The sequence below is a fragment of the Urocitellus parryii genome, chromosome 10 (assembly GCF_045843805.1).
Source record: "Urocitellus parryii isolate mUroPar1 chromosome 10, mUroPar1.hap1, whole genome shotgun sequence".
Taxonomy (NCBI): domain Eukaryota; kingdom Metazoa; phylum Chordata; class Mammalia; order Rodentia; family Sciuridae; genus Urocitellus; species Urocitellus parryii.
In genome coordinates this window covers 139,233,819-139,260,482 of record NC_135540.1, presented here as the reverse complement: position 1 = coordinate 139,260,482, position 26,664 = coordinate 139,233,819, and the positions used below count along the sequence as shown (strand labels likewise).

Sequence of the window (26,664 nt, the reverse complement as noted above, 5' to 3'; positions counted from 1 at the left end):
GATATAGGGGAGTGAAAGGAAGGGAGGGGTATAGGGGTAGGAAGGATAAAAGAATGAATCTGACATTATTACCCTATGTACATATATAACTACATGACCAGTGTGGTTCTACATCATGTACAGTCAGAAGAATGAGAAATTATACTCCATTTATGTGTGATATGTCAAAATGCATTCTACTGTCATGGATAACTAATTAGAACAAATAAAAATAATTTTAAAAATATAAAAAAGGAATCAAGGTACTAGGGGCCAAAATGGAGCAGATCATAATCCACTTATGTGTGAACATGTTAAAACGAACCCTATATTATACAATTATTCATGCTCTATAAAAACATTTTAAAAAGAAGGTAGCTCAGAGGCAGAGTCTCACCTAATTTTACAAAGCACTTTCCCATCCATTATGTCTCTCGTAAATTGGCTTGGTTTAACTGGCTTTGTAGGGAAGGAAATATTAAGAGCTGATTATATAGGGAAGTTCATATTCAGTGAGACAAGGTAAGGCTAGCTGCTGTAACAAATATGTCTTGACTCTGCAGTGGTGTTGCCCGAGGGGACATTATTTCTCACTTGTGGAAGCTCCAGCTTCAGCAGGAACTCTGCTGACAGGCTCTGCCATCTTCAGCATGGCTGCAAGGTGGCTCTAGGTGTTGGTGTCGACATCCAGCTGGTGGGAGGGGAGGACAGAACATGGAGGATCATGGAGAAGGTTTTCCTGGTTTGGGCCAGGAGTGTGCACATCACTTCTGATCATATGCCACTGTTCAGAACTTAGCCACTTGGCCATTCTAGATGCCAGGGGTATGGGAAGCAGAGTCCCCACTGGATTGTCATTTCCCAGAAACTACAAGATAGAAAAGCAGCACTTGATGGACACTGGCTGCCTCTGCCACAGCCTCAGCTCTGTGTCTGACACCTAGAATGCTCAGTCCAAACTGTCTTGGTACACTGAAAATCTCAGGTAACTTCCCAAGTGCTTTTGATGTAGCAACTCATTTTATTCTCATAGAAACATTAGGCATAGTCATTTTTAAGAACCTCATTTTATAGATGTAGAGACCGAGACTCAGAAAGGCTTAGTTATTTGTTCAGGGTCACACAGGAGTAAGTGATGGAGTCCAATCCACATCCCAAAGCCTGACTTAAGAACTCCCCTATATAATCACCTCTTAATATTTCCTTCCCTACAAAGCCATGTTAAACCAAGCCAATTTATGAGAGATATCATGGATGGGAAAGTGCTTTGTTAAACTATGAGGTGAAATAAAATCAGTTTGGCTTAGGTTTGGGGTCCCAGTCCCCTGCTAGGCACCAGGTTCTCCCTCTCCTGGGTTCTCATGGCACATGGCACAAACTGTGAATTTCTCATTGCTGTCCCCAGGCCTGGCACAGGACCTCGCACACAGCAGGTACTCAGCACCTTTCTCCATGGATCACAAAAAGCACATGCTAGGTGTCCAAGAGAAGAATGAGCCAGACATTTTCTGTCTTTAGGAAGCTCAGAGTCAGAAAGGGTTAAATACAGACAGTTACTGTGATTGGTGAGAAATAAATGTGATGGAGAGGGGGACGAGTCCACAGGGAACACAGGAGAGCAGGCCGAGTAAAGAACCTTTTATTTCAGCTACCACCCGCCCACCCATCCCACACATCTTCACTGAGTACCTACTTTGTGCTGGGCACCACTGTCTTATGTGCTGGAGACATGGAAGTGACCAAGCCCAAGTCCTTCCCACAGAGCCTTTGTTCTAGTGGGAGAGAGGCCACAGGTGTCTGTGTGGCAGGAGCGCTTGGTGAGAAGGCGGGCCAGGTATGTGGGCACGGTATGGTGTGGTGGGCAAGCTGCCTCTCCCGGGGTCAGTCCCACACCCTCTGTGGCCTGTGAGGAGACCCAGGCCTCCTATGCTTGCTCCTGCGCCCCTGCAGTGGTTCACTCTTGAAGTCACTAGTTTACTTGCTGAGTGTGTATGCTGGCTGGGGTCTGGGCACAACTGAGGACACAGGGCTTCCAGCAGAAACGGCCTGAGTCCGGGCTGTGTGTCAACTCCTGTCTCTGCACATGCTGGGGCATCTTTCCAGGTGCCCTTCCTGGCTCCACCTGGCCCCTTATTCCTGGATATAAAGCCTGTGCAGGTGTATTCTCCTCCCCGACCTCTGGGCCTTCCTGGCAGACAGGGAACCTCAACCCTCCTTCCAACCTCCCCTCCTAGCAGTCTCCTCTGTCTCCCCCTTTGAGACCTGGGCTCCTTGAAGGGGAGAGCTAAGCCTCAGCTCACCAGCCAGTGCTAAGAAGTCAGGTGTCCCCGGAGTCCATCTCCATCTGCACAGCAGCTCCACAGCAGCAGCCCTCATTGCTGAATCCCGAGTGCCTGGAACGGAACCTCACTGTGGAGAAGTGTGTAGATCAAAGGCAGGTGTGGGGGGGCAGGTAAGGCAGGTCTCCAGGCTGATTCTCTGCTGGGGCCCAGGGCTTCCGTCCCCCTGTAGCAGTCAGGACAGGTTATTGTGACTTGCTGGACCCAATACGAACTGGAAAAGGCCCCCTGATTTAAAAATAAAGAATTTCAAGACGGCAAGAGAAGTGTTACATTGAAGTGGCACCTCTTTTCTCCACAGAAAAGCCCTCTTCATCATGGCTGATTTTAGAACTGTCAGCAAAAGAGTCTCTGCGAAAGAGTCCAATGTAGATAAACTTCCTATTTTCGAGTCGTCCTGTTTACTTGGCCACTGGCCGGGAAGATACCAGCACTCCAGGTGCTGGACACCCCCTCACTAGTTTTTCACAAACATATCCAGTATAGTACTTTGTAGAAATGTGCAAACAAGGCCTCTGGCCTTGAGCTGAGCTTCACAGAGATGTCTACATTTTTAAGATAAGTTACAAATGGGCTCCATGGTAACAGCTGGCAGGGGGAGGAAAGAAAGGGGAGATGAAGCTCTCCCCTTCTCAGGGGTTGTCCTTGAAGAATTAACTTGCCCAGAACAGTGAAAGAAAAAGCTGCTTTTATGTGAACTTCTGCAGACTGTGAACTTCTGAGTCCCTCCCCTTCCACGCTGGGTATAAAACTCTGAAACGCCCTGAACTCGGGGTTCAGGGGATTAATTGATTACAGCAAAAGCTGTGCCCTCTGAACCTGGCTGCAACCAAATAAAACTGTTTCCTGCTATCTTCAGTGCCTTGCCTCGTCTGTCCCTACAACAAGTCCACAGGGCAGGGGTCATATGAGAGTCCACCCTGGGTACTGCACAAGGTGCTTACAAGCCAGGCTCCTCCTGCCTTCTCTGGGGTTTAGATACCCAGGTTCTACCTTCCTCTTTCTCGTGCCCTTAAGGTCCCTGCCTCTCATCTTAGTCACCTTCAACCTTAGGACTTGGTTTATTTTATGTTTTTTCAGAAACCTGCCTGGATTTCCTCTTAGTGGCACCAGGGTGGAGTCCTTAGGGAACACAGCCCGCTTCTGGGAGGGGTCTGTTCCAGGTGCGCACTGAGGGCTTTGGAAGGGGAGCCCCGGGACTGAGGGACTGAGGGTCGGGGGATTTGGGCAGCGTTCCTTGTCCCAGCTCCGTCCTGAGGCTGAGACAGTCCCCACTTCCTTGGAGGGCGAGGGATGATCTCTTCCTAGGAAATGGCTCGGGTCCTGTTCCACGTGTGAGCATATTGCCCCCAACATACAGGCATACCAGCCCGACAAATAAGAGACCCACAAAAGGACGCCCCTCCTCCTCTTCCCCACCCAGGTCAGACACAGGAGCGACCCACACAGAGACCACAGATAGCAGAAATCCGCAGGGATCAGAACAGACAGACGCACGGACGCACGCACACCCGCAGGCTCGCCCCAGCTCTGGGAGTCCAGCTGCCGGCTGCACTGGCGGCCGTGCAGCTGTGACTTCAGCTCCACCGCAGCCACACCCCCAGCTCACTCCCTAGGGTTACAACAGGGCGACCCTCTGTGTCCCCTGTCCCTACACTACCAACTCTGCCAGTGGGCTAGAGGCAACTCTCGCTGCTCTGCGTTTCCCGGGGGCGCGGGGGTGGCTGTGGGCGGGTGTCGGACAGGGCTGGCCTGGGAGCGCGGGATCAGAAGCCTGGAGAGTCCTGGGAGGACCCCAGTGGTCGCGGCTGCTGGGAGGAGACGCGGACAGTTGAAATCCGGAGCGCGTAGACACCTGGGGCAGGGAGCGGGAGGTGAGGGGACGGGAGTGCCTTGGCAGAGGGCACCAGGCACCGGGGCAGAAGAGGGTAGGGCAGGGATCAGAGTGGCAGTAGGTGAGGGGGCTGATTGACAGAGGGCTCCAGGCAAGGACAGAAGCCAGGAGCAACGGGCGGGGACGGCCTCACACGCCTCCTGGCGAGACCAGGCTAGATCTCTAGAAGATGCCCGCGGGCCCCGGGACACCCGTCTCGCCGGGAGCATCAGCGAGCGCCTCGGACCGGGGCTCATCGGGGCCCCCAGGCTGCCCGCCCTCCCCGCTCCTGACTCGGGGGTCCCAGGAATCCCCGGCCCCTCGACAGACCGCAGTTCGAGCCAGCGTTCCGCAAAAGCTGGCGGAGACGCTGAGCAGCCAGTACGGGCTGAACGTGTTCGTGGCGGGGCTGCTGTTCCTGCTGGCCTGGGCGGTGCACGCCGCGGGCGTGGGCAAGCGGGACCTGCTCTGCTTCCTCACGGCGCTCATGCTGCTGCAGCTGCTCTGGATGCTGTGGTACGTGGGCCGCAGCTACGCGCAGCGCCGCCTCATCCGCCCCAAGGACGCGCACGCCGGGGCGCAGTGGCTCCGCGGTGAGTGCAGCGGGCGCGCCCTCCCCTCCAGCGCTCCTTCCCTCTTTCTGGGCCTCTTTTCTGGCTCTCTCTTCCCGAGGTCCGTCTCTGCTTCAAACCTGGGTCCCCTCTGTCCTCAGCTCTTGCCTTACATCATGAAAATCACAGTTTCACACAGTGCTCACAGCTTTCCCTGAGTACATCCCTGCAGTGGTGTCACTGACTCCAGGGTGCCTGCCACGCTCCCCTTCCTGGCACCCCCTTCCTGGCACCAGAGGACTCTGAGATCTGGCTCGGATGGCGCCTTTCCTCTCCTGCCCTCCGGAGCACTGTCCGGACTCGGTTCCAGGCTCAGTGTCACTTGCCTCCACGCCAGCTGCTCCCTCCTTCGGGAATGCCTTCCCCCTGCCCTGTCCCCTGCTGCTTTCCCAGCCAAGGCTCAGGCCTCCCCTATTCTTCCCAGGGGAGTTTTTCCAACACCCCACTTTGTGGTTCTGACCATGCCCTCCATTCCTGGCACTGGCCTGGGGGAGGGTCACTGTTCTTGAAGCCTCTGTTCCTCCACCACTCCCGGGAAGTCCGGTGACACTCTTTCCTTAGCACTAGAGCCCCCTCGGGGCCTGGGGTGGAACAGGTGCTAAGGAAGTGAGGCTGTGGAAGGGGCCCAGTACCCAGGAGCCACTCTGCCTGGAGAGAAGCACTGGCTACTGCTCAGGACACGCTGCTGACACTGTAAAGTGGGACCCCTGCCTCCTGGAGATGCTGCTCCTCAGCCCTGGAGCCAGGTGAAGGAGACGACCTGCCAAGGGCCACAGGGGGCCGTGGGAGTGGCTGTGAGAGGGCTCCAGGATCGGACAGTGCCCTGTACACCAAGAGGTCTGGACACACCACACACCCCTACTCAGATTCTCAGGCTGGATGGGAATTTAAATCTCCATTAGAGTGGGCAGGTGACTTGGTGGCCTCACCCACAGGGGGCCCCAGACTCCGCCCCTGCAAGCGGAGCTCTCACCCTGGATGGGCTGAGGTTGCTGGCACAGAGTGGGCACCGGCACTGTCAGCTCTCCTTCCCAGGGCCTTCCCCCTGGTCTGGCCCCATTGCCACCATCCCCCCCTGTGCCTGGCAGGAGGGGCTCCTCCCTCCCTTGGCTACAAGGTGCTCTTTGTGGGGCTCTTTTGTCCCTCATCAGTTTCTGCCTCATGTTGTGACTAACGGGACCACATCTAGTCTTTGGGGAAACTGGATTCCACTCCAGGTGGCCCAAACTCCTCTCTGAAAATGGCTGTTTTAGGATAGTTCGTGGTTTTAGGACTCTGAGTGACAGGGAGTCCATTGCCACACAGGACAGACACACCCAGCAGGACATCCATCCACACAGCCTAAACAACAAAGCCCCAGGGTTTGCCTATCCTCTCTGGCAGGGAAGCAGCTGTCTTTGTCCTTCTCTTGCTCTCTTTCTCCCCCCTTTCTTCCACCATCCCTCCTTCCCTCCACATCCCTCCACGCCCATTTCTTCCCCACCATCCTTTCTTCCCTCTCCTCCCTCCATTCCTCCTCTCTTCCTTCCTTTCTCCCTCCCGGGGCCTCATCCTTCCTTCCTCTCTCCCTGTTCCTCTTCTCTCCCCACCTCTGCCCCACCCCCTCCCTCTCCTCTGGGTTTACTTAGGGCATGGGCAGAATCCAGGCAGAAGTGGCTGTGCTGTTCCAGGCTTGAGTAACCAGAGGGAACGATGGTGGCCCTGCTCTATGGGGCACGTCTTTGTGACCTCAAGTAGAGGTGGAATAAATGAGGCAAGATTGGGAGAGCACAGAGTGGGCGTCCAGTAAGGGGTGGCTGCTTGTCCACTCAGCAGGTCGCCCCTCAGGACATCCAGCCAGGCGAGGCACGGGGACCCTGGAAAGGGGTTGGCTTTGGAATCCTTGACTTGGGGCCTCTGTCCCATCCCCAGCACCTCTGAGTTCCCACCAGTAAGTAGGAAAAGAGCCGCAGCTGCTGGGCTGGGCTGGGGCCCAGTTGTGGGGCACTGGCCTGGCATGTGTGAGGCACTGGGTTCAATTCTCAGCACCACATTAAAAAAAATGAACAAATACAGTTAAAAAAGAAGAAGAATTGCAGCTGCTGCCTCTAGGGAGGAGCTGGGGGTGCCGAGGGAAAGCAGTTCGCCATTCCCATGGATGAGCTGAGTGTTCATCAAGAAAACATGAAGCAGTTACGAACCCCAGGAGACTGGGGTGCCAAGAGGAGGCACTCTCCATCCGGTAGGAGCTGAGGTTTTGCTGGATTCATAGCTGGAAAGAGAAGGTCAGCCTGGGAACCCAGCTCTCTCCTGTCCTGGTGCCAGAATCCTCTGTGTGTGTGAATCTCTGAGAAGGAGCCCTCTGTGAAAGTCCAGGCCCTGAGGCTCTCTAGATAGGTTCTGGGCTCCGGATGGCTTCCAGGCATCCCTCAGGGCAGGGAGGACCCTGGTCCAGTGGGTGGGTGTGAGAAAGGGGAGACTTTCTTTGGAACAGAGAGTATTGACCTACCTGAAGAATGGCAGCAGAGTGGCTTATTAGCCCAGCTTCTCCGCTTGCTAAACGAAGGGACTGGTTTCATCCAGAGCGATGGCAGCTGACACCCGGTGCCTGCCATGACACCTGGTGCCACCTAACGAAAGACCACTTTGCCCCAGTAACGGCCAGGGTCCTGTTTCTCTTGGTTTCTATGCTAAGGTTGGCACGGTGAGGCCATGTTCCCCTTGTCCAAAGACCAGAGAAGTGTTTTAAGGCAAGTGGTGGGAACAGTGGTGGGAGGAGCCCGAGCCACAGCCGCCGAGAGGTTTGGAATGCTGGGCTCATTACAAGCACCGTCTGGTTACTGGTAAGTGCTTCTGCTGTGCCTGTGAATCGTCACCCTCAGATTTGCTCCTTTCATGAGCTCAGATCCTCATTTAGCCTCAGAGTGAGGCCGGTCCATGTCTGTGACTCATCTCACCTTTGTCCATGTGCCAGCCACAGGCCACCTGGAAGTGGTTGCTCAGAGCACTGTGGTCCTGGTCCCCTTGCTTGGCAGACAGGGGGCAGCTGTGAGCTGTGGCAGGCTAGCTGTGGAGATCAGGTCCAAGAGGGGATGCAATGGTCATTTTGGGGGGAGGAGGTTGTCACCTGGTAAGAAAGTGAAGGTTGATGAAAGGGCTGGGTCCAAGCACGTGTGTATATGTGTGTGTGTGTGTGTGTGTGTGTGTGTGTGTGTGTGTGTAGGAGGGCTGGGCACCCTCAGGGATGGTGGTCAAGAGCAGAGGAGGAGGGGGAGAGGACACTAGAGCAGAGGAGAGGGAAGGTTCCTGCAGCCCTCCCTTCAGGGAGCTCAGAGCCTGGTGGGGCGGCCAGGGCTGGTGTGGGGGTTGCAGAGCCCGTGTGGGTCCTGTGGTGGGCGTGAAGACTTGAGGAGGTGGGGTGGGGGGCTCCCCATGGGTGCTTGTGCACGACGACCAGGCTTTGCCTGGCTTTTCCTCCTGGGAACCTACCCCTCCCCAACTATGCAGCTCCCTGCTTCTGTGGGCACAGCCTCCCAGACGTGCCTCACTTCTTTGGGCTTCTGTGCCCGTCCCTGATCACAGCTTGATGGAGACAGAGTTTGCACACTTCGCAATTCACCCATTCAAAGCCAGTGTTGTTTTGTTTGTTTTTTGTTTGTTTTTAATTTTTGATGTAGGTGGACAGAATACTCGTTTTATTTTTCTGTGGTGCTGCTAAAGGATCAAACCTAGGGCCTCATACGTGTTAGGCAAGTGCTCTGCCACTGAGCTCCAGTCCAGCCCTAAAGCCAGGGTTTTTAGGACATGCTTGGAAGTGTGCACCCAGAGCCATGATCAGCACCCTCCCACTGCCAGAGGACCTCCCTGTACCGTAGCCGTTGACCCCTGCTCTCCACTCGCCTTGGGCAACTGCTGGTCCACTTCCTGGCCCACAGATGGGCCTGTTCTGGTCTCTTCCTATGAACGCAGTGGCACAACGTGTGGCCTTCGTGGTGGCTTCTTTCCCTCAATCACCGTGTTTTCGAGGTTGGCAGGGCTGGAGGGGGTGCTCTCATTCCATCTGCTTGGTGAGGCAGCAGAAGCGGCTTCAGGAGGATGGCCAACTCCCCCTTACTGGAAATATTCGGGTGGGGGTGGGGTGAGAAACAGAGGAGGGATAGCTCCTTGCTTGGGAGCAGGTGTGTGCCATCGGCTGGTGACAGAGGGCCAAGGGACACAGTTCCACTTTGTCTCCGTCTTCTCCCTTGAGCGTGAGGGCCTTTGACACCTGCAGAGGGCAGCAGAGAGCCAAGCCCTGCACAGAGGGCACTGTTGCTGGGCGCCCTTAGGTTCGCTTCTGTTCAGCAGCCTGGACTGGGTGCCCACTCTGCCTGCTGGGCGCTGCGGGGCTCTGGGGTGGAAGGATGCTCTGGCATGGCCCAGCACAGACAGGAAGGGGAGGGTGGGATACCAAGGGGTCAGAGCATGTGGCTGAGCGTGTGGCCTTGACAGGGCACAGAGTGGCCCTTGTCTGCCTCAGTTCCCTCATTTGTAAAATGGGGATGCTGCTGCCACCTATCACATCGGGTGACCATGGGAACTGGGGCATGACCTCATGTGCAGTGTTGAGGACAGCTTCTGGCACACAGTAAGAGGAACACGTTATTATCATGAATAAATGAGTTTTGTGACACACGGGATGGGAGACAGACGAGGAGCCTGGAGATGGGGATTTGGGGGCTTAGGGAAAGGCCCCCAGAGAAGAACTTTCCATCTCTGCTGGTGTTTGGAGGTAGTTCAGAGAGGCCAGCAAGATCCGCGTTGTGTAGAACTCTCTGTGGCAGGCGCTGGACTTGGACTTCACCCAGTGGGTCATGGGGAGGCATTGAAGGCTTTAGAAAGGGAACGATGTGACCGTGTTTGTGCTTCAGAGCAATCACTCTGGCTGCAGGTGGGACCTGGGTTTGAGAGGGGTAAGAAAAAAGGCTGGAGGTCAGTTAGGAGCCAAGAGGAACTAGAACACCTAAGCTCTGGGGAAGCTGCTCTGTATTTTAAACTGATGAACACACTGTTACAGAGAGCTGAGCTGAAGCGACAGTGGGACCTGCAGGAGCAGGTCAGGCTGCAGAGGGCAGGTCCTCAGGAAGGTGGCCTTGTCCCCAGCACCCATCCTGGCATCTCTGTGAGAGTGCCACCAGACTGCATGCATTTTCTTATATATATATATATTATTTTTTTTTGATGGGGTTCTGGTCTATCAGAAAATATCAATGTAAGGTTAGGATTTCAACAGCAACAAGAGAACGTGGCTGGGAAAACACGGATGCAGGTCCTCCATTCCCTGGAAGGGGAGCCAGCGTGCATGTGGAGGGTCCTGTCTCCCCAGTGTCTCGTGGGCACCTGTAGGACAGTGGTCCAGAGGACAGAAGGATGAGGCTGCAGGGTGGACCATGCTGCAAGCTGGTGCCCACCAGTTCCAGGTCATCCTTGGGCTTTTAGAAAATGAGAGCCCCCTCTCCCCAGGAGCCTCTCCTGACACCAGGCCAGGTGCAGCTCCCCAGCTGCAGGTCCTCCTAGAAGCTGCTCTTGGTGTGCCCAGCCCTGGGCGGCAGGGGATGTACTATCCAGCAGCTGTTTCCTGGTCTAACAGGACTGTGAGCTCCTGAAGGCAGAGACGCCACTGACTGCATGTGTTCCCTATGCCATCCTGAGCGCCTGGCATAGTGCCTAATGTGACGTAGGTGCCCACCGGCATCTGCTGAGTCATTGAACCACGATGGGTTGGATGGACGGATGAATGTGTGAATGGAAAACACCAGAAGCTCCAGGGGAGAGGGCCACTACTCTAGGAGGCCGACAGCTCTTCAATGTGAGGCAGAACTTTTAGGTGTAAGCACCAGCCAGTGATGGAAGGGGCACTTTGAGCCACCCGGCCCGCGTGTCCTCGTGGAGGCCAGGCAATGCCTTGGGAAGCACCCCTGCATGGGATGGAGATATGACCTAGCTTGGTGGAGACCTCCGCCTCTAAGATCCTGCGGGACAATATTCTGGATCCCCGGAGGGACTTGGAGCCCACATGGAGGGAGGGGCTTCCCTCTCCCAACACTGGCTGGGCATGCGGCAGCTTTCAGACCAGTCTCCAACAATGCGCCGGCTAACTTCCTGTGGGTCCTAATTCAGTAAGCTTTTCTCTCTGGCCCAATGATGCTGCGGTGTTGGTAGTAATATTCCCTTTTACAGAACTTTCCAGATAGCGCACATGCCATGTGACCACTGTACAAGGACTCCCCAGGAGATAGGTGTCATTGTCATTATCCACACTTTACAGATGAGGAAACTGAGGCACAGGGAAGCTAAGTAATGCCTCTGGTCATCAGTCAGCAAGTGGCAGAAAGCAGGACGTGGCGCTGGCCGGCCACCTTCACCACTCTGCTTCCTGCTATGTTTTAGTATCTCTGACACTCCTCCCTGCTCCATGGACATCCATAGGGTGTTCTCTGTCCTTACGGCATTCTGCAGAGAGAAAATCAAATTCACGGATCGTGGAATTCAATTCTTAAACTTTGTCTATTTGATCTTTCTAGTTCTGAAAGTTTCCACTTTTTTTTTTTTAATTAAGAGCAGTTAAATAGATAAAGCAGATACGATTTTACTTTGGTATGTGTGTGACTGCTCTATTTCCTTATTTTTTTATGATATGAATTGATAAAAAGAAAAGAGCTCTTTATCCTGTTGATTGATAGCTTTAAATCCCTCCTGGCCTGGGTTCACTTTGCCACTCACAATCTCATTTCATGCACATTGCTGGTTCCTCTTTGCCCACCCATAATTTTTAATCTTCATCCTTAGTTAATAGTGTGGTCACATACAGGGAATGTATTTGCATTTTACTTTGAACTGGATCCTCCTGCCCTTGCTTACTAATGGATGGGAAGATTTAGATCCTTCCAGCTATAAGGATTTGTATCCTGACTGTGTCGTTTCCATTTTTCCTTTATGGAGATCATCATGATATATTTTACCATTTCTCTCATTTTCCCTTTCTGCCTGTTGGCCTTTGAAGATATGATTGTGCCTCTCTATTCTGTTAATGACCATCTTCCCTTCCCATGATCAGGTGCCTATCACTCCATTCTTATTATAAAAAAAAAAAAAAAACCCAAACATTTGCCCCCGCCTGTCACCTTGCTTCGCGCCTGAGATGCTCTGCTCCTCCCGCTTCCTCTCCACCCTGGAGAAAGACCTTTAGGAGACCTTCTTCCCTCTTTCCTCTCCCTACTTCCCCATCTCCTTTCATTTCCTTAGCCTGAGACTTAAAAGGCTTTCTCTCTCGGTTCCCCACCCAGTCCATCTCCAACCTGGAGGTTGTGAAGATATAGTTCAATTCTTGATAGAATTCGCCCTTAGAATGTTTATTCTGTATTGTCTTTATGTAGCAAGCAAATTGTACACTCCCAGGCATTTTGTCTTCATCCATTTGGATTTATCTTATCTTCTTTTCTTGCCTATCAGTTTATTTATCCATTTTCCCATCCATCCATCCTTCTATCCATCTATCCATCTACTCACTTATCCATCTATCCATCCATCCATTCATTCGTCCCTCCATGCATCCCTATCCAACTGTTCGTCCATCCACCCATTCATCCACTTATTCATCTATCCACCCACTTATTTACCTATCCATTTATCCATCCATTCATTCATCCATCCATCCATTCATCCATCCAAACATTCACTTATTCATCTATTCATCCACCTATCCATCCAATCCAACCATCCATCCATCCATCCATCCATCCACCCACTCTTTGAACTCCTCCATTCTTTTGCAAAGTGGCTTCCTCTCCTCTTCATCTCCCCCTGTTTTGAGGACTCTCCTAGCTCACTGGCTTGGTGTTGCCAGATGAGTCATGCGGATATTTTTCTCTCCCTCTCTATTCTCTGTTCAGCTGTCGGCCTCAGAGAGTCCTCTCCTGCCCAACACCCTCAGCCTCAGTGCCCTTTCCTGATCATGTTCCTTCATGCACTTAGCAGCTCCTGACTTATGTCTATTGTTCACCTGTCTATTTCCTGTCTCTCCCACTGGAATTTTAAACTCCTAAAGGAAGATCCCTTATTTTATTGTCTTTTGTATCCTGGTGCCTGGGACAGCAACTGGCTCAAGAGTTGATGCTCAGAAAATAATTGCTGATAAGTACACTTTGCATAACTTCAAATATCTTTCTTCTTCTGCCCTGATAAGGGCGGGGTGTGACATCTTCACTGTGAACAGAGCCCTGAGCCCGCACCCTTTCCTTGCAGGGGACCATTGCAACCTTCCACTGTCTTCTGCTCTCCAGGGCTGCACATGATATGTCTGGTGCCAGCTCATCCCTCTATATTTTGTGTACACCTGATTTAAGCAGTGCTGTACTTGTGTATTTTTGGTTCTCCAGCATTGTGTTTCTGTCATTCAGCCCCCGGCACAATGCCTCATGCACACAAGGTGTCTCAGTTCATCCTGTGCAGCTATAACCAAACACCTAAGGCTGGGAACTTTATAAATAAAGAGGTTGATTTGGCTCATGATTCTATTGGCTGGAGGGTCCAAGGAGCTTGGTGCTAGCATCTTGGTGAGGGTACCTAGCTGCATTAAGTCGTGGCAGAGAAGTGGAATGGGAACCAGCCATGTGGAGGAGAGGCGAAGCACACAGGGCGGCTTTGCCTTATAACAACCTGCTCCCTTGAGAACCAGCCAAGTAGGCCTGAGAGAACTGCACCAGCCCCGACAGGTGCTTCCCAGGACCTAACCTAACCACCTCCCCTTAGGCCTCACCCCTTAAAGGTCCCACCCCTCTCAACATCACCCCACTGAGCGCCAAGCTTCTCACACAGGAACCTCTGTGTGACACACTCAAACCACGTCCAGACCCTTGGGAGGGAGGGCCTGGAGACTACTGAAGGAATCCAGCATGCTGGGCCCGCCAGCTACAGGGGTGTTCTAGACCTCGGCTTCTCAAAGCGGGTCCCAGGCCAACCCCATTAGCCCTGCCTGGAACTAGATACGTGTGCAGATTGAGGGTCTCCCTCCAGGCCTCCGGAACCAGGGACTGGGGGTGCAGCTCAGCGATGTGACTCGTGTCATAGCGGGAGAAACTGAAGTTGGGGACAGGGATGTGGCTGTGGAACTCCATGTCCTCTGGGCCTAGCCCCGGGGCCAGAGCTGCAGGAGGGGGCCCTGCGCCTGGCCAGCTGCCTGCCTTGGCTTGCTCTGTTCTTGTTTCTTTTTTGTAATGTAAACGAGGAGCCTGGCATTCCTCAAGCCCTTTCAAAGCCCTGGGATCCAATCTCCACTCCAGCTGAGTTTCTGGCTTTTCTATGGTTTAAGAAAAGGTGAGCTGGAGTTGTTTTGGTGGCTTTGGGCAGTGGAAAGGAGCCAGGCGCTTGCAGGACTTGTCATGGGCGGCGGCGGGGCTGTAACTTACCGCTCACTGCCTGCTCCTTCCCGCCGGCTGCTCCGTGGTGCCCTCGCACACAGCCCACGCACGATCCAGGTTTCCCTGTGCGTGGGACAGAGTGGTGACGGGGTCAGCGCTGGCCCAGGAGGACGAAGAGCTTCCACACGGCGCAGGTGCCTCTGTCCTGCTCTTCTCCCTGATGTTCTGGGTTCCTGTTCTCAGAGGCAGACTCGTGGGTTTTCACCTCTTGGTCTTAACCTGTGGGCTCCTTCCAGGGCGCTGCTGCAGGCCCCTTACCTGGAGCTTCTGGAGTAGACTTTCTACCTTAGGAAAGCTGTCCTCACACAGAGGGCTCACAGGCCCTGCGTTCCCGTGTGCCCACCGCCCTGCACCCTTCTTCAGGACCTTAGGACCAGAGCATGGAGATGCTAGAGCCGGCAGCAGAGCCCTTAGATCTCTTTAGAGAAGCTTCCCCAGGCCTTCTGTCGGCTCAGTCCACCTTCACTCGTTGAATCCTTATCTGTGGACTCCACGTCCATGGGTTCAGCCAGCCAGGCACTGAAGATCTTGGAAAACACCCTGCGTCTGCCCTGGACACTCACAGACCCCCAGCCATTGCTCCTAATCATGCAGCTCACGCGGATGATCTGCACAGATTCACGTCGTCTCACGTGTCAGAGTGACCTAGAGACGGCGCGTGCCTGGAGATGGGCGTAGGTTGTTGGAAAGTGCTCTGCCACTGTGCACGAGGCACTCAGGGTCCTCAGCATTGGGTCTGGTGGGGTCTGGGAACCAGGCTGTGTGGGGGGTCCACTGTACCTATCATTTGTCAGGCTCTGGGAAACTCATAGGGTGGGCACAGTGATGAGTGGGACAATCCCTACATTCTAGGTTCATCTGTCCAACAGTAGAATTTCTTTTACTAATATATGTCTTTTATTTATTTTATATATTTTATATATATATTTATTTATTTTATATATATACATATCCAACTGACATTGACCGACTGAATCCTCTCCAAGAGGGTGGTTTAGTAGGTCTAGTTTGTTGGCTTTGCCCGTTTTCTTCCTACCCTGCCTGTCGGGGCCCTCTGGACTCACTGCCCATTTCCCTCCCCAGCCCCTGGTGCCCCTATCCACATGCTCGCTATGGATTCATCTGCTCTAGGTGGCTGAGGTGAGTGCAGTCCTGTGGCACTTGTCCCTTGTGACTTGTGTGTTCCCATGATGTCCTCGAGGCTTGCCCGTGTGTCATGTGTGTAGGATTCCCTTCCTTTCTGACGGTGGGTGGCTCTGTGTTGTATGTACAGACCTTTCTTTCTTTACTCAGTCACCCACAGTGGGGACCTGGTCAGCTCCCACCTGTTGGCTGTTGCACACGGTGCTGCTAAGATCCGAGTGTAGGTGTCCGTGGTCCACTGTATTGTTGCTTCTGGTTCTCTTGGGTATATGCTCCGAAGTGGCATTGCTGGGTCACACAGGAGCTGTAGTTTTAATTTTTGAGGAAGTGCCACACTGGTGCCCACGGTGGCTGCACCATTTTGCACTACCATCCACGTGCACAGAGATTCCAGCTTCTCCGTCTCCTACCACCATGCCTTGTGGTTGTTATTTAGTAGCTATCCTAACAGAGGTGACGTGGCGTCTGCTGGTTGAGGTTTGCATTTCCAGATAATTGGTGATGTTGATCATCCTTTCATGAACTTGTCGGCTGTTTTCATATCCTTTTAGGAGAAATGTTCATGCAAATCCTTTGCCTATGGAAGTTGTGGGTGTTGTTGAACTTTAGGTGTCTTTATATATTGTGGATATTAATGGCATCATCTGTACATAATGTGCAAGTATTTCCACCTGTTCTTTGGTTCGCCTCTTCACTGTATTTTCTGTGATGCACAAACCCTCTTCACTTTCAGATAGTTCAGTTTATCCATCTGTTCATTGTCTGTTTTTGCTGTCAGGACCAAGAAACCACCGTATAGTCCATAATGTTGCAAAGCATTCCCCTGTGCTGTTTTCTGATAGTTTTGCACTTCCAGCCTTGATTTAGGACTTTGAGTCACTGTGAGCTAACTTGGGGCGTGCAGCATAGGTTGGGGTCCTTCATTCCCTTGCATGTGGCTATCCAGTTCTCCCAGCATCAGGTGTTGATAGTACTGTCCCTGCATGTGGAATGGTCTTGGCACCCTTGGCAGAAATCCTTGACCCACATCTGAGGGCGCATTGTGGTTGGTTTTGAAATGACACAGTGCACATTAACACATACACACGCATGTTTCTACCCTGCCCGCGTAGGAAGCATCTCACTGTTTGCCACCATCACCGTCATCCTGGGGTGCTTCAAAGTTGGCTACTTCATTGGATTTTCCGAGTGTCTTTCGGCCATGGAAGGCGTTTTCCCTGTCACACACGCGGTGCACACTCTGCTGCAGGTAAACCACCAATACTAACGACGTCGTCTATTGTTGTCAAGTGTCATCAAGCGCGTCCCTAGGTGTGTGAAGTCCCTGGCCATAGAGACACGTGGCAAGTGGGAGCAGCCAGAGCTGCTGCAGACCCCAGCTTTAGAATATGCCAAGTGCTTTCCCCATCTCTGTGTGCGATCCCTCCAGCTACCTTCAACGGCAGGTGTGGGCTCTGCACAGCAGCCAAGGTATGGAACCACCTCGGCGTCCGTTGGTGGATGGATGGATGAAGAAAATGTGGCACATGTGTGCAGCGGAAATCATCCAGCCTTAAAGAGAATGAAATCCTGGGCAGGCAGCAATGGGGATGGGCCTGGAGGGCATTATGTTAAGTGGGTGAGCCAGGCACAGAAGGCTCCTGAGTGCTCCTTCATGCTTGGAAGCCGAAGAGAAAATGAGGGAGATATATAAAGGGCTCAGCAGTGTTTGGCATGGAGTAGGTGCTCAATATGTGTTTGTTTCTAAAATCAGGCTGTAGATGTTTTAAAAGTGCTAATAACGCTGGTATACAGGAGGCACCCAATCAATGTCAACGAGTGAGTGAGCAGGCACAGGAGGATATTTGCTGAACATGTTCACATTCCAGGAGACGGTTTTAAGTGATCAGAAAGGATTCTCTTAGTTAATGGCTCACGGTGCCTCCAGGGCAAGTTCCTTATCTTCATTTTGCAGGTGGCCAGCAGTTAGAAAGGTCCCCAGGCTAGCCCAAGGTTTTGTCGCCAGGCAAAGAGGGACTCGGGTCTGATACAGATTGTACATCCCTAATCCGAAACTTTGAGCGCTGACAGGCTGCTGCCAGCAGAAAATTTAACCCTGAATTTTGTGCACAAAATTATGTGATATATGGCATGCATATGAGGCGTAACATAGAGAATGAATTCTGGGTTTGGACTTGGGTCCCATCCCCAAGATTTCTCATGGCATATATGCAAGTACTGCAAAGTCTGAAAGAATTAGAAATAAAATCTAGCACCTGGAATCTGAAACACTGCCGGCCAGGAGCATTTCAGATAAGAGACCAACCTGGACCAGCCACAGAGCTGTCCCACCCTGCCCTGTGCTGCTGCTGGGGGCTGTGGCCGGGGCTGGGTAGCACAGGGGAAAGGACCCTGTTCTTCATTCAAAGTGCTCAACATTTCATTTCTGGGCGCTGGCTCTGTTCAGTGGATATTTCTTGGCTAAAGCCCGACAAATGTGCTGTCATCAGACTTCAGGGGCTCCTGCCAGGCAGGCTTCAATTCCCACCCCTGCCTCACCGCAGACCTCCCCAGTCGACGGCAGGACTCCATCCAAAGAAGACCTCACAAGTCGACCACAGCACCCCTCCCCCCAGACCCGGGCGGCCCCACCTGCTCTCCCCAGGTGCTCCCAGCCCACTGTCCCCACGGGGCCATGATGCTGCACCTGAGAGAGGAAAGCCACTTGCCTTTCTTGGGGTGGGAGGTCATTCATGTCCCCAGCGTTTTCTTGGACCTTTCCTTCAGATTTTAAACTCCTCAAGTGTGCAGATCCAGCGACACTTGTCCCACTCATGTCACTTCCTCTTCCTTTCCGCCTAGGTGTATTTTCTCTGGGGACATGCCAGGGATATCATCCAGTCTTTCAAGACTCTGGAAAGGTAAAACTTGGGGGCCCGCCGCGCGTGTGGGGTTTGGGGTTCTTTTAGCAGGAACAAGCCTCCCAGCCGCCTCTTGCTGGGTGGTAAACACAGGGACCCCCTCTCTGCTCAGGGCTGGACAGCGGAGCCCTCCTCGTGGACCTCCCTGGGACGGCCCTGGAGGTAGAGCAGGGTTTAGTTTTGACTCGGCCACCTGCACCAGTTCCCTTTCATGGCCCTCTGTTTCCTCGTCTCTGCCATGGGGACGACTCGGTGGCCTTCCCGGAGACTGAGTGAGGCCGTGGACACGGAGCAGAGGCTTGGCAAGTGCAGGGTCTGTCCTGAAGGGCCCGCCTGGCTCTCTGCTGACTGTGAGGGCAGAGGACTCCATCTCCAGGACCAGGGGGAGAGCCACCCTAGTCGCACGTAGCAGAGGCCCCGGGCCCCACGCGGGTGCTTCAGGCGATCCGTATTTGCTTTATTGAATGATCTCCTGCCTACAAGCTCTCCCCGAGGGAGGGAAGCCCCCTCACTACCGTTTGGTGGCATCGGGTGACGGCTGATATTAAAACACTGATTTGCGCGTGACCACTGGATGAGCTGCTTCGACAGGCCGTTGAATAGAAATAGGTTTTGCCCACCTCACTGTGCAGAGCAGGGTGGACGTCAGGTGTGTGGGCATCTCGGGGCTTCCTGTGGGCCATGGGGATAAGCCAGGAGACACAGGGTATCCTTGGCTGTGGTGAATGGCGCTCTTTAGTGGCCCTGGGCAGCAGTGGTCCCTGTGGTGGCCTTGGCAGTGAATTTTGACTCCGGTTTTATTAGCCCCGGAAGCCCCACCTCCACCCCCCTGGATCTGGCATTGGCTGAGCCTGGCTGACTCTGTCGCCGGTGGGTGGTGGCCCTGAGGGCCATGGGGGCAGTGCTTTTCCTTGCTCCAGCCACTGTTGACTGCGGCCCTGACCCTGTCCCTCCAGCAGAGGCCCACTCAGCCCGGCCTTCAGGTCTGGGCTGGGCAGCACAGCAGCCCACAGCTACTGGGGGCGACTAGCCCATGGACGGTGGCCCCTCCAGATGGACACGTGCTGTGTGTGTGGAATACATTGCAGATGTCAGAGTCTAGAACGAAACAGGGTGGAAAGCGCCCCAGTAGGATTTCGGGGTTCGATTGTATGTCGCCATGATGTGGCCTCAGGTGTGCTGGGTTTAATGAAGTTTTATTACAACTATTTGACTTGCCCGTTTTTACTGTCTCTGAAGTGTGGCCACAGGTGCTCTGGAGCGTCCTGTGTGGCTCTCATGTGGTCCTGCATCGTCTTTTCACCAGGCAGCACTACTCTGGGCCATGCTTCAGGCGTCTGTCTCCAGGATTTGCCACCTGAGTGGGACAGGGACCTCACACTGCCTCAGCCTTACTGGTGGAGTGTTTGGTGACAAGTCTAGCCAGAGTGGCTATTTACTGTATGTGTGACCATAGGCTAAGTCCTGAGCCTCAGTGGGACTCCAGAAGCTCAATGACATCATCACTGAGCAGGATCTTTCTAGGTTTCTGCTTTGCCATCTTCAGCAAGTTGGTACTTCATCACATCCTGGTTGCTTCATGGTCATAATATGGCTGCCACAACTCCAGCCTTCATGTCTACACTTAAGAAGGTCATAAGAGGGAGACAGACTTCTCTCATTCTTACCTCTTTCATCAAAAAATGCAAAAGCTTTTAAGTAGTGCCCCATAGACTGAACCTCACACCCCAGTGACCAGAATGGCTAAGTCTGGTTGCAAGGGGAGCCGGACAGCAAGGCTCTGGCTTGTGTCGTGTGTGGGAGGTAGGTGGGAAGGCAGGAGGCTGGGTGATGATAGCTGGGTGGTCAGTCGGCAGGGCAGCTGTACCCACACTCCAGGTGTCCAGGGTAGCCCTTCCATCTCTTCCTCTCATTGTTCTCCCCCTCCTCTTCCCTCTGGAGGACAGGTTTGGCTGTGGGTGGGGTGTCTTCTCATGGTGAAGTCTCTTCCCCAGAGGCCAGCTTCCAAGACAGTTCCTTTGATGTCCCCGAGACAATGAGTTGAGTCCAGGGAGTTCAAGATGAAGGCAGAATGCAAAAACTCTGTGGTTTTGGAAGGTCCCGGGAACTGCCTCGCCCAGCCAGCCAGAGCCAGCCAGAGCCTGGGGGGGGGGGTGAGAGTGGAGAGTGGAGAAGGAGGTGCGCGCACGTGTGAGTGCACGTGTGTGCACGTGTGTGCATGTGCGCCCCTCTCACCCCAGGGGGCCTGGGTCTGTCCCAGGGCCACTCAAGAGCCGAGCCCTCGTGTCCTTCCCCAGGTTCGGGGTGATCCACTCTGTGGTCACCAACCTGCTCCTCTGGGCCAACAGCGTCCTGAACGAGTCCAAGCACCAGCTGAACGAGCACAAGGAGCGGCTCCTCACTCTGGGCTTCGGGAACATCACCTTAGGTGAGCGGGGCCCTTGCACGGGGCCAGAGTGGCTGGGGTGGCCCAGGTGGCCGAGGTGGCCGAGTGGGCTCCTCACTGGCCGGAAGCCCCGCCGTCCCTGCCTCTCTAGGCGGGTCGCTGAGCCGCTGAGCTGAGCGCAAGGAAGGCTTCTGTGACCCAGGGCTGGAGCCCAGGGCAGTCAGCGGCTGCCTTTGCTCCTGGCGTGGTGCGGCCTGCGGGATGGAGACTCTGTTTTCCACTGGGGGAGATGGGCTGCTGCTGCTGTTGGTGTTCTTGGTTAAACCTCTGGTGTGAGGTCTTTCTACTAAAGTCATGGCTGAGGGACCCTGGGAGTCTAGTGGCAGGCTGGGCTTGGTGGCGTTAGTGGGCAGGAAGTGTTCGTTGAGCTGGGCTTGCCTTGTGCTCCAGGCCCATGGATTCCCTCCCATTCCTACTTGAGAGCCTACAGTATTAGTCTTCTTGTTTCCTTCCAGAGTTCCTAAGGTTTTGTGACACATCACCTCTATCCTGGGACATCCTGGGACACCTGAGACTGCAATGTCCTGGGAGCTTCGGTTCTGCCCTCACCTGGCCCTAGCTGTGTGGCCCTGGGAAGCCATGTGACCTCTCTGAGCCTACCTTTTCTCTTTTAAATTGGAGGACCTTGTACTTTCAAAGACTCCTTCCTGCTCTAGTGAGCTGCAGGTCTAGCTCTGCAACCCCAGGCCAGTCCTGAGAGCCGCTTGGAGCCTGCTCCCCACTGGGAGTGAGGGTGACAAATTCAGGCACACATTGTAACTCCTCCTCTGGTGCCCCCCCCCCCCCCGAAGCCCTCCTGTGTCTCGGGGCTCACTCCCCCTTGGAATCACAGCAGCAGTAAGGCTTCCTCTCCTTCTGCTGAAACACTCAAGTTTCCAGTGCATTTGACTCAACTCTGTTCTCTCCATCTCTATTCTATTCCATTATAATCCATTTGGTCCACAAAAATATTGGCTGCTACCCTCTCAGTAGGCTTCACAATCTGATATTGGTTTACCAAGCACTTAGAAAATGCTGGCTATACAATTTTTCTTCCTTGTAAGATGATTATTTTCCAATCTCATTAAAACATACTTGTAAAGAATCTTTGCTTTAGTTTTTATTTATTTTATTTTTGATATCAATGCTTGAACCCAGAGGTGGTGACCACTGAGCCACCTCCCCAGGTCTTTTTTATTTTTTTATCTTTAAGGCCTAGCTAGGTTGCTGGAGCTGGTTTTGAACGGTGTCCTCCTGCCTCACCCTCCCAGGTTGCTGGGATTACAGGCCTGCACCTCTGTGCCTGACTTTATTGTTTTTTTTTTAATGATTATGGCCATTATTTTAATTAACTCTAAGTCTTAATACATCTTCTAAGATGTTTTAAGATGAATATTGTAAATTTTTTTTGGCATGGATTTTTAAAATTCATTTTTCAGCAGGTTTCTCTTTTTTGCTCTTTTTAGATACACATGACAGTGGCGTGTGCTTTGACATATTATACATATTGGAGAATAACTCATTGTAATTAGGATCCCATTCCAGTGGGTGCACAAGATGTGGGGCTTCACTGGTCGTGTATTCACATAGGAACATAGGAAGGTGATATTCGATTAATTCCACTGTCCTTCCTGTTCCCACCTCCCCTCCCTTCCCTTTCTTCCCCTTTGTCTGATCCACTGAACTTCTATTCTTCCCTCCCCTGTGTGTTGGCATCCACATATCAGATAGAACATTTGGCCTTTGTTTTATTTGGGGCTGGCTTATTTCACTTAGCATGATAGTCTCCAGATCCATCCATTTACTGGCAAAAGTCATAATTTCATTCTACTTTAAGGCTGGGTAATATTCCATTATGTATATATGCCCCATTTTCTCTTTCCATTCATCTGTGGAAGGGCACCTCAGTTGGTTCCCTAGTTTTGCTATTGTGAATTAAGCTGCTATAAACATTGATGTGGCCAGGTCACTATAGCATGCTGATTTGAAGTCCTTGGGGGTACATGCTGAGGAGTGGGATAGCTGGGTCAAATGGTCCTCTGTTCTGTGGCTCCCTTGTCTTCCAGCGGTGGCGCCAATTTCTGCCGCTGGCACCGGTGTCTACGTGTGCCCATCCCATGCCACTCTGGCCAGGGCCTGTGTCTTCAGGGAAAGCCTTTGCTAACTGGAGGGGCATCTTCCCTACAGAGCATTTAAAATATTTTTTAAAACCACACACAGAGATCATATTCATGAGAAAATTCAGTAATACAGAAAAGCCAATGCAGAAGAAAACAGAAATCCCTTCCCTTTTGCGGGATTTTTGTGCCCACGGCTCCCCTCTGGCTCGTGTCCACATCGGGCGCTCCAGGACCCAGAGCGAGTAGGCGCTGGTGCTCTTCTACCTGTCGGCCACCAGCCTGCGGAGGTGTCAGCCACGAGTCTCTATCTCACGAAGGTGGAGGCAGGGTCTCCTCTTGGGCCCCTGTTTCAGTTCAGAGCAGCCGGTGAGCGCACTGGGGGTGACCGGTCCTACAGCTGCCCGTGCTCTCAGCGCGGAGGGACGGGCCAGCGCACTCCCTGCGCGGCTTGCTGGGCGGGAGGCCGCCTGGCATCCAGGGTGGCGGCTCTGTGCTGACGGCCGGCTCTCCTGTCCCCCCAGTCCTGGACGACCACACGCCGCAGTGCAACTGCACGCCGCCCGCGCTGTGCCCGGCCGTGTCGCGCGTCATCTACTACCTGTACCCCTTCAACATCGAGTACCAGATCCTGGCCTCCACCATGCTCTACGTCCTGTGGAAGAACGTGGGCCGCAAGGTGGACAGCCCCGCGCGCCCCGAGATGCGGTTCCAGTTCAGCCGGGGGATGGCGGGCGCGGCGCTGGGCCTGGGCGTGCTGGCGGCCACCATCGGGGTGGTGGCCGTGTACCTGGTCCACATCGGGCGCTCCAGGACCCAGAGCGAGTGGGCGCTGGTGCTCTTCTACCTGTCGGCCACCAGCCTGCTGACCCTCATGGGCGCCGCGGGGCTGCTGGGAATCTGGGTCTGCAGGATGGACGAGCAGTCGCTGGATGAGTCCAAAAACCCGGCCCGCAAGCTGGACGCGGACCTCCTGGTGGGCACGGCCTCGGGCTCCTGGCTCATCTCCTGGGGCTCCATCCTGGCCATGCTCTGCGCCACCACCCGCCCGCGCTACACCTGGTTCAACCTGCCCTACTCGGTCCTGGTGATCGCCGAGAAGTACATCCAGAACCTCTTCATCATGGAGTCGGTCCACCGCGAGCCCCAGCCGCTCCGCGAGGACATCCGCACGCTCCGCGTGGTCGCCGTCTGCAGCGGCGGCACCTCCTCCCTGGCCTCTTTCAGGGCGGTCAACCGGAGTCTGCAGCCCGGTTGTGGCAAAGAGGAAGAGGAGCGGGGCCGCCCGCCTCGCGAGCCTCGTGTCCTGCAGGGCAGCACCAGGAGGAGCGTCCTGAGGAATGTGGCCGTCTTCCTGTTCCTCTGCAACATCTCGGTAATCCTCCCCCAGCTCCTGGGATGGTCTGCCAATCAGCTAATCTGTTTTCCTCACCTTTTCCAAATCAGGGGTGGGGGTGGGTGGTACCCAGAGTGAATGTGAGGTTAAAAGCGGACTCGAGTTCTGGGAATCCTGGTGGAGCACAGGGTGCGCAGAGGGCAGGTGAGAGGACGCCAGCTCTTCCCTTGGGAAGGTCGAGCACCGTTGCCATGTGCAATAAGAGTGAGGATCCAGGGGGCACTTCCCTGCCAGTATCAGTCAGCATTACTTTGGTTACAGATGATGGGCTTGCATCTCAGTGACATTTACCGCTCTCACAGGACGCTGAGGATCTTCTGCTTGGGTTGGGTCTGCAGCTGAATCATGCCATGGAACTCCATCTTTCCTCTCAGCCATACTCTGCATGGTGCTTGCTGCCACATGGTGTTAAGATGGCTGCAGCAGTACCAGGCATCAGGTTTGGGCTCAAGATGGGAAACAGAAGGGACAGGTTGATGCTATGCAGTGTCTCTCCCATGGCCACCCCTTGCTGCAACAGATGCTGGAAGCATAGAGGGTTTGCTTTCCAGCCCCGTGACTGAAGCCAATCATGAAGAAGCTGTGGTCACTCACATAAAATTGCTTGACTCAGCCTCAGGGACTGGTTGGGACCAAGTGGTCAAGACAGGGAAAAGCATTTTGGGCAGAGGCATATAATGTGCAAAGACTCAGAGGCGCGGACACTGTGGCATATTTTGGGAGCACGGAGCATGGACCACATCCATGTCTAGCAGAGAGGCAGAGTGGGACACAGGAGGGAGGGTCCCCTTGGGTGGGCTCTGGCGTGAGTGGCCTCCTTGCCTGGGCTGGGGTTCAGCCTTGGTGCTGAGGGCAGGACGGGGCGCTCTGGCATCCTCTTGGAACGATGCCCAGGCAGCCATGTGCAGGAAGGGGGCAGAGGTCAGGCCCGCGGCTGGGAGACCAGTGGGCTGCAGCCTGGGAGGGAGGCCCGCAGCAGCCCAGGCAGGACAGGACAGGCATGAGCCAGGGAGGAAGTGGTGGCATGCAGAGGAGAGGAAGGGACAAAAGCTGGCCTGCTCCTGGGGTTTCTCTAGAGCCGGAGTTTCCTGGAGGCCTGTGGCAGTCACAACCAGGGACAGGGGAAAGCTCTGGGGCTCACGTGCGCAGAGAAGGGAGGGGCCCAGAAGAGCCTGGGACCTGACGGCCATAAGAGGCCCAGTAAAGGAGAAGCTGGCAGAGGGGACTGGAAAGGGCCAGCGAAAGTGTCAGGAGGGCCCCCAGAGGCTCGGGAGCAGGCTGGGGGAGTCGTCGGGGATGTTATGAGGCCACACGTGTCAGTGACCTCTGCTGGGTAAGAAGCCACCCCAAGCTTGGCAGCTCAGCACCACAAACATTAACCACTTCATGGCGTCTCGGTTCTGCAAGTCCAAGTGCAGCTCAGCTGGGTCTGCTCAGGGCCCTTCCAGGCTGCAGGCTGTGGGCAGGCCGCGTCCCTCCAAGGCCTCATCTGGGGATCTCATTCCAGACCCCATCCCATGGCTACTGGCAGGATTCTGCTCCTTCGGGGCTGTTTGAGGGCCCGTGCTCCTTGCTGGCTACTGGCCTGAGACCTTCTCTGTACCCAACCCGGGCCTCTCCAGAGGGTGGCTCAGCCTGGGACAGTCTAGGACCCCAGCCTGCTCTCTTGCAGGTGACTTTTGCCTGTTAGGAGTGCTCTGTGGGCTCCCCTGCACTCCAGGGGATGGAACTGCACAGGCCGTGACTCCAGGAGCTGGGGACACTGGGGTCATGCTAGGGGCTGCTGCCGGGAGTGGGAGTGGAGGGCGCTCCAGAAGCAGACAGGAGGAGCAAGAGTCCCGGACCGAGCAGGGTGCACTGACAGTGGCGGAGGGGAAGGGACCTGGCCAGACTGAGGGGGGTGGGGCCGGCGTGCGGGTCATTTCTGTACATTTTACCAACTGAATTCTCACCTAGGGCCTCTCAGAGGTGCTAGTCTTCCTGTGTTACAGATGAGGAAACTGAGGCTGGGTGGGCTGGTGGGGAAGGAGAGGAGGGGACAGGTGCCCACGGTACTGACTGCCAGGACCTGTGGGTGAGGATGGAGCAGGCTCTCGGGAGGCTGGTGGGTGGGACGTTTCCATGGAAACAGGAGCCTGAGGGGCTCAGCATCCTGCCAGGAGTGACAGAGGCTCCGGGATCTGGGCAGCGCCCCCCTGTGGTTCCTGGTGGAAGTGCGGCCCCCTCCAGGATGGGAAGCCGCTCACCTTGACAGACTCCCTCTTCTTTTGCAGCTTTGGGTACCTCCCGCCTTTGGCTGTCGCCCTGAGTACGACAACGGACTGGAGGAAGTCGTCTTCGGCTTCGAACCCTGGATAATTGTGGTCAACCTGGCCATGCCGTTTTCTATTTTCTATCGAATGCACGCGGCTGCCTCTCTCTTTGAAGTCTATTGTAAGACCTAG

At 54.3% G+C, this 26,664-nt stretch overlaps 1 protein-coding gene across 1 annotated transcript; it reads left to right on the top strand.

The window, feature by feature from the left end:
* The first annotated feature begins 4,381 nt into the window (after positions 1–4,381).
* On the top strand, positions 4,382–26,664 carry Otop1 (otopetrin 1). Its single transcript, XM_026402995.2, has 6 exons — positions 4,382–4,784; positions 16,495–16,631; positions 18,224–18,282; positions 20,580–20,710; positions 23,349–24,199; positions 26,494–26,664. Exons 1-6 carry the CDS (start codon positions 4,382–4,384, stop codon positions 26,662–26,664), a joined length of 1,752 nt encoding a protein of 583 aa, XP_026258780.2.

Excerpts from the sequence above, each read along its gene's own strand:
- Otop1 (XM_026402995.2), top strand. The coding sequence starts at position 4,382 with ATGCCCGCGGGCCCCGGGACACCCGTCTCGCCGGGAGCATCAGCGAGC. Across the intron at positions 20,711-23,348 it reads CTTCGGGAACATCACCTTAG|TCCTGGACGACCACACGCCG; the intron begins GTGAGCGGGGCC and ends CTGTCCCCCCAG. Across the intron at positions 24,200-26,493 it reads TGTTCCTCTGCAACATCTCG|CTTTGGGTACCTCCCGCCTT; the intron begins GTAATCCTCCCC and ends CTTCTTTTGCAG.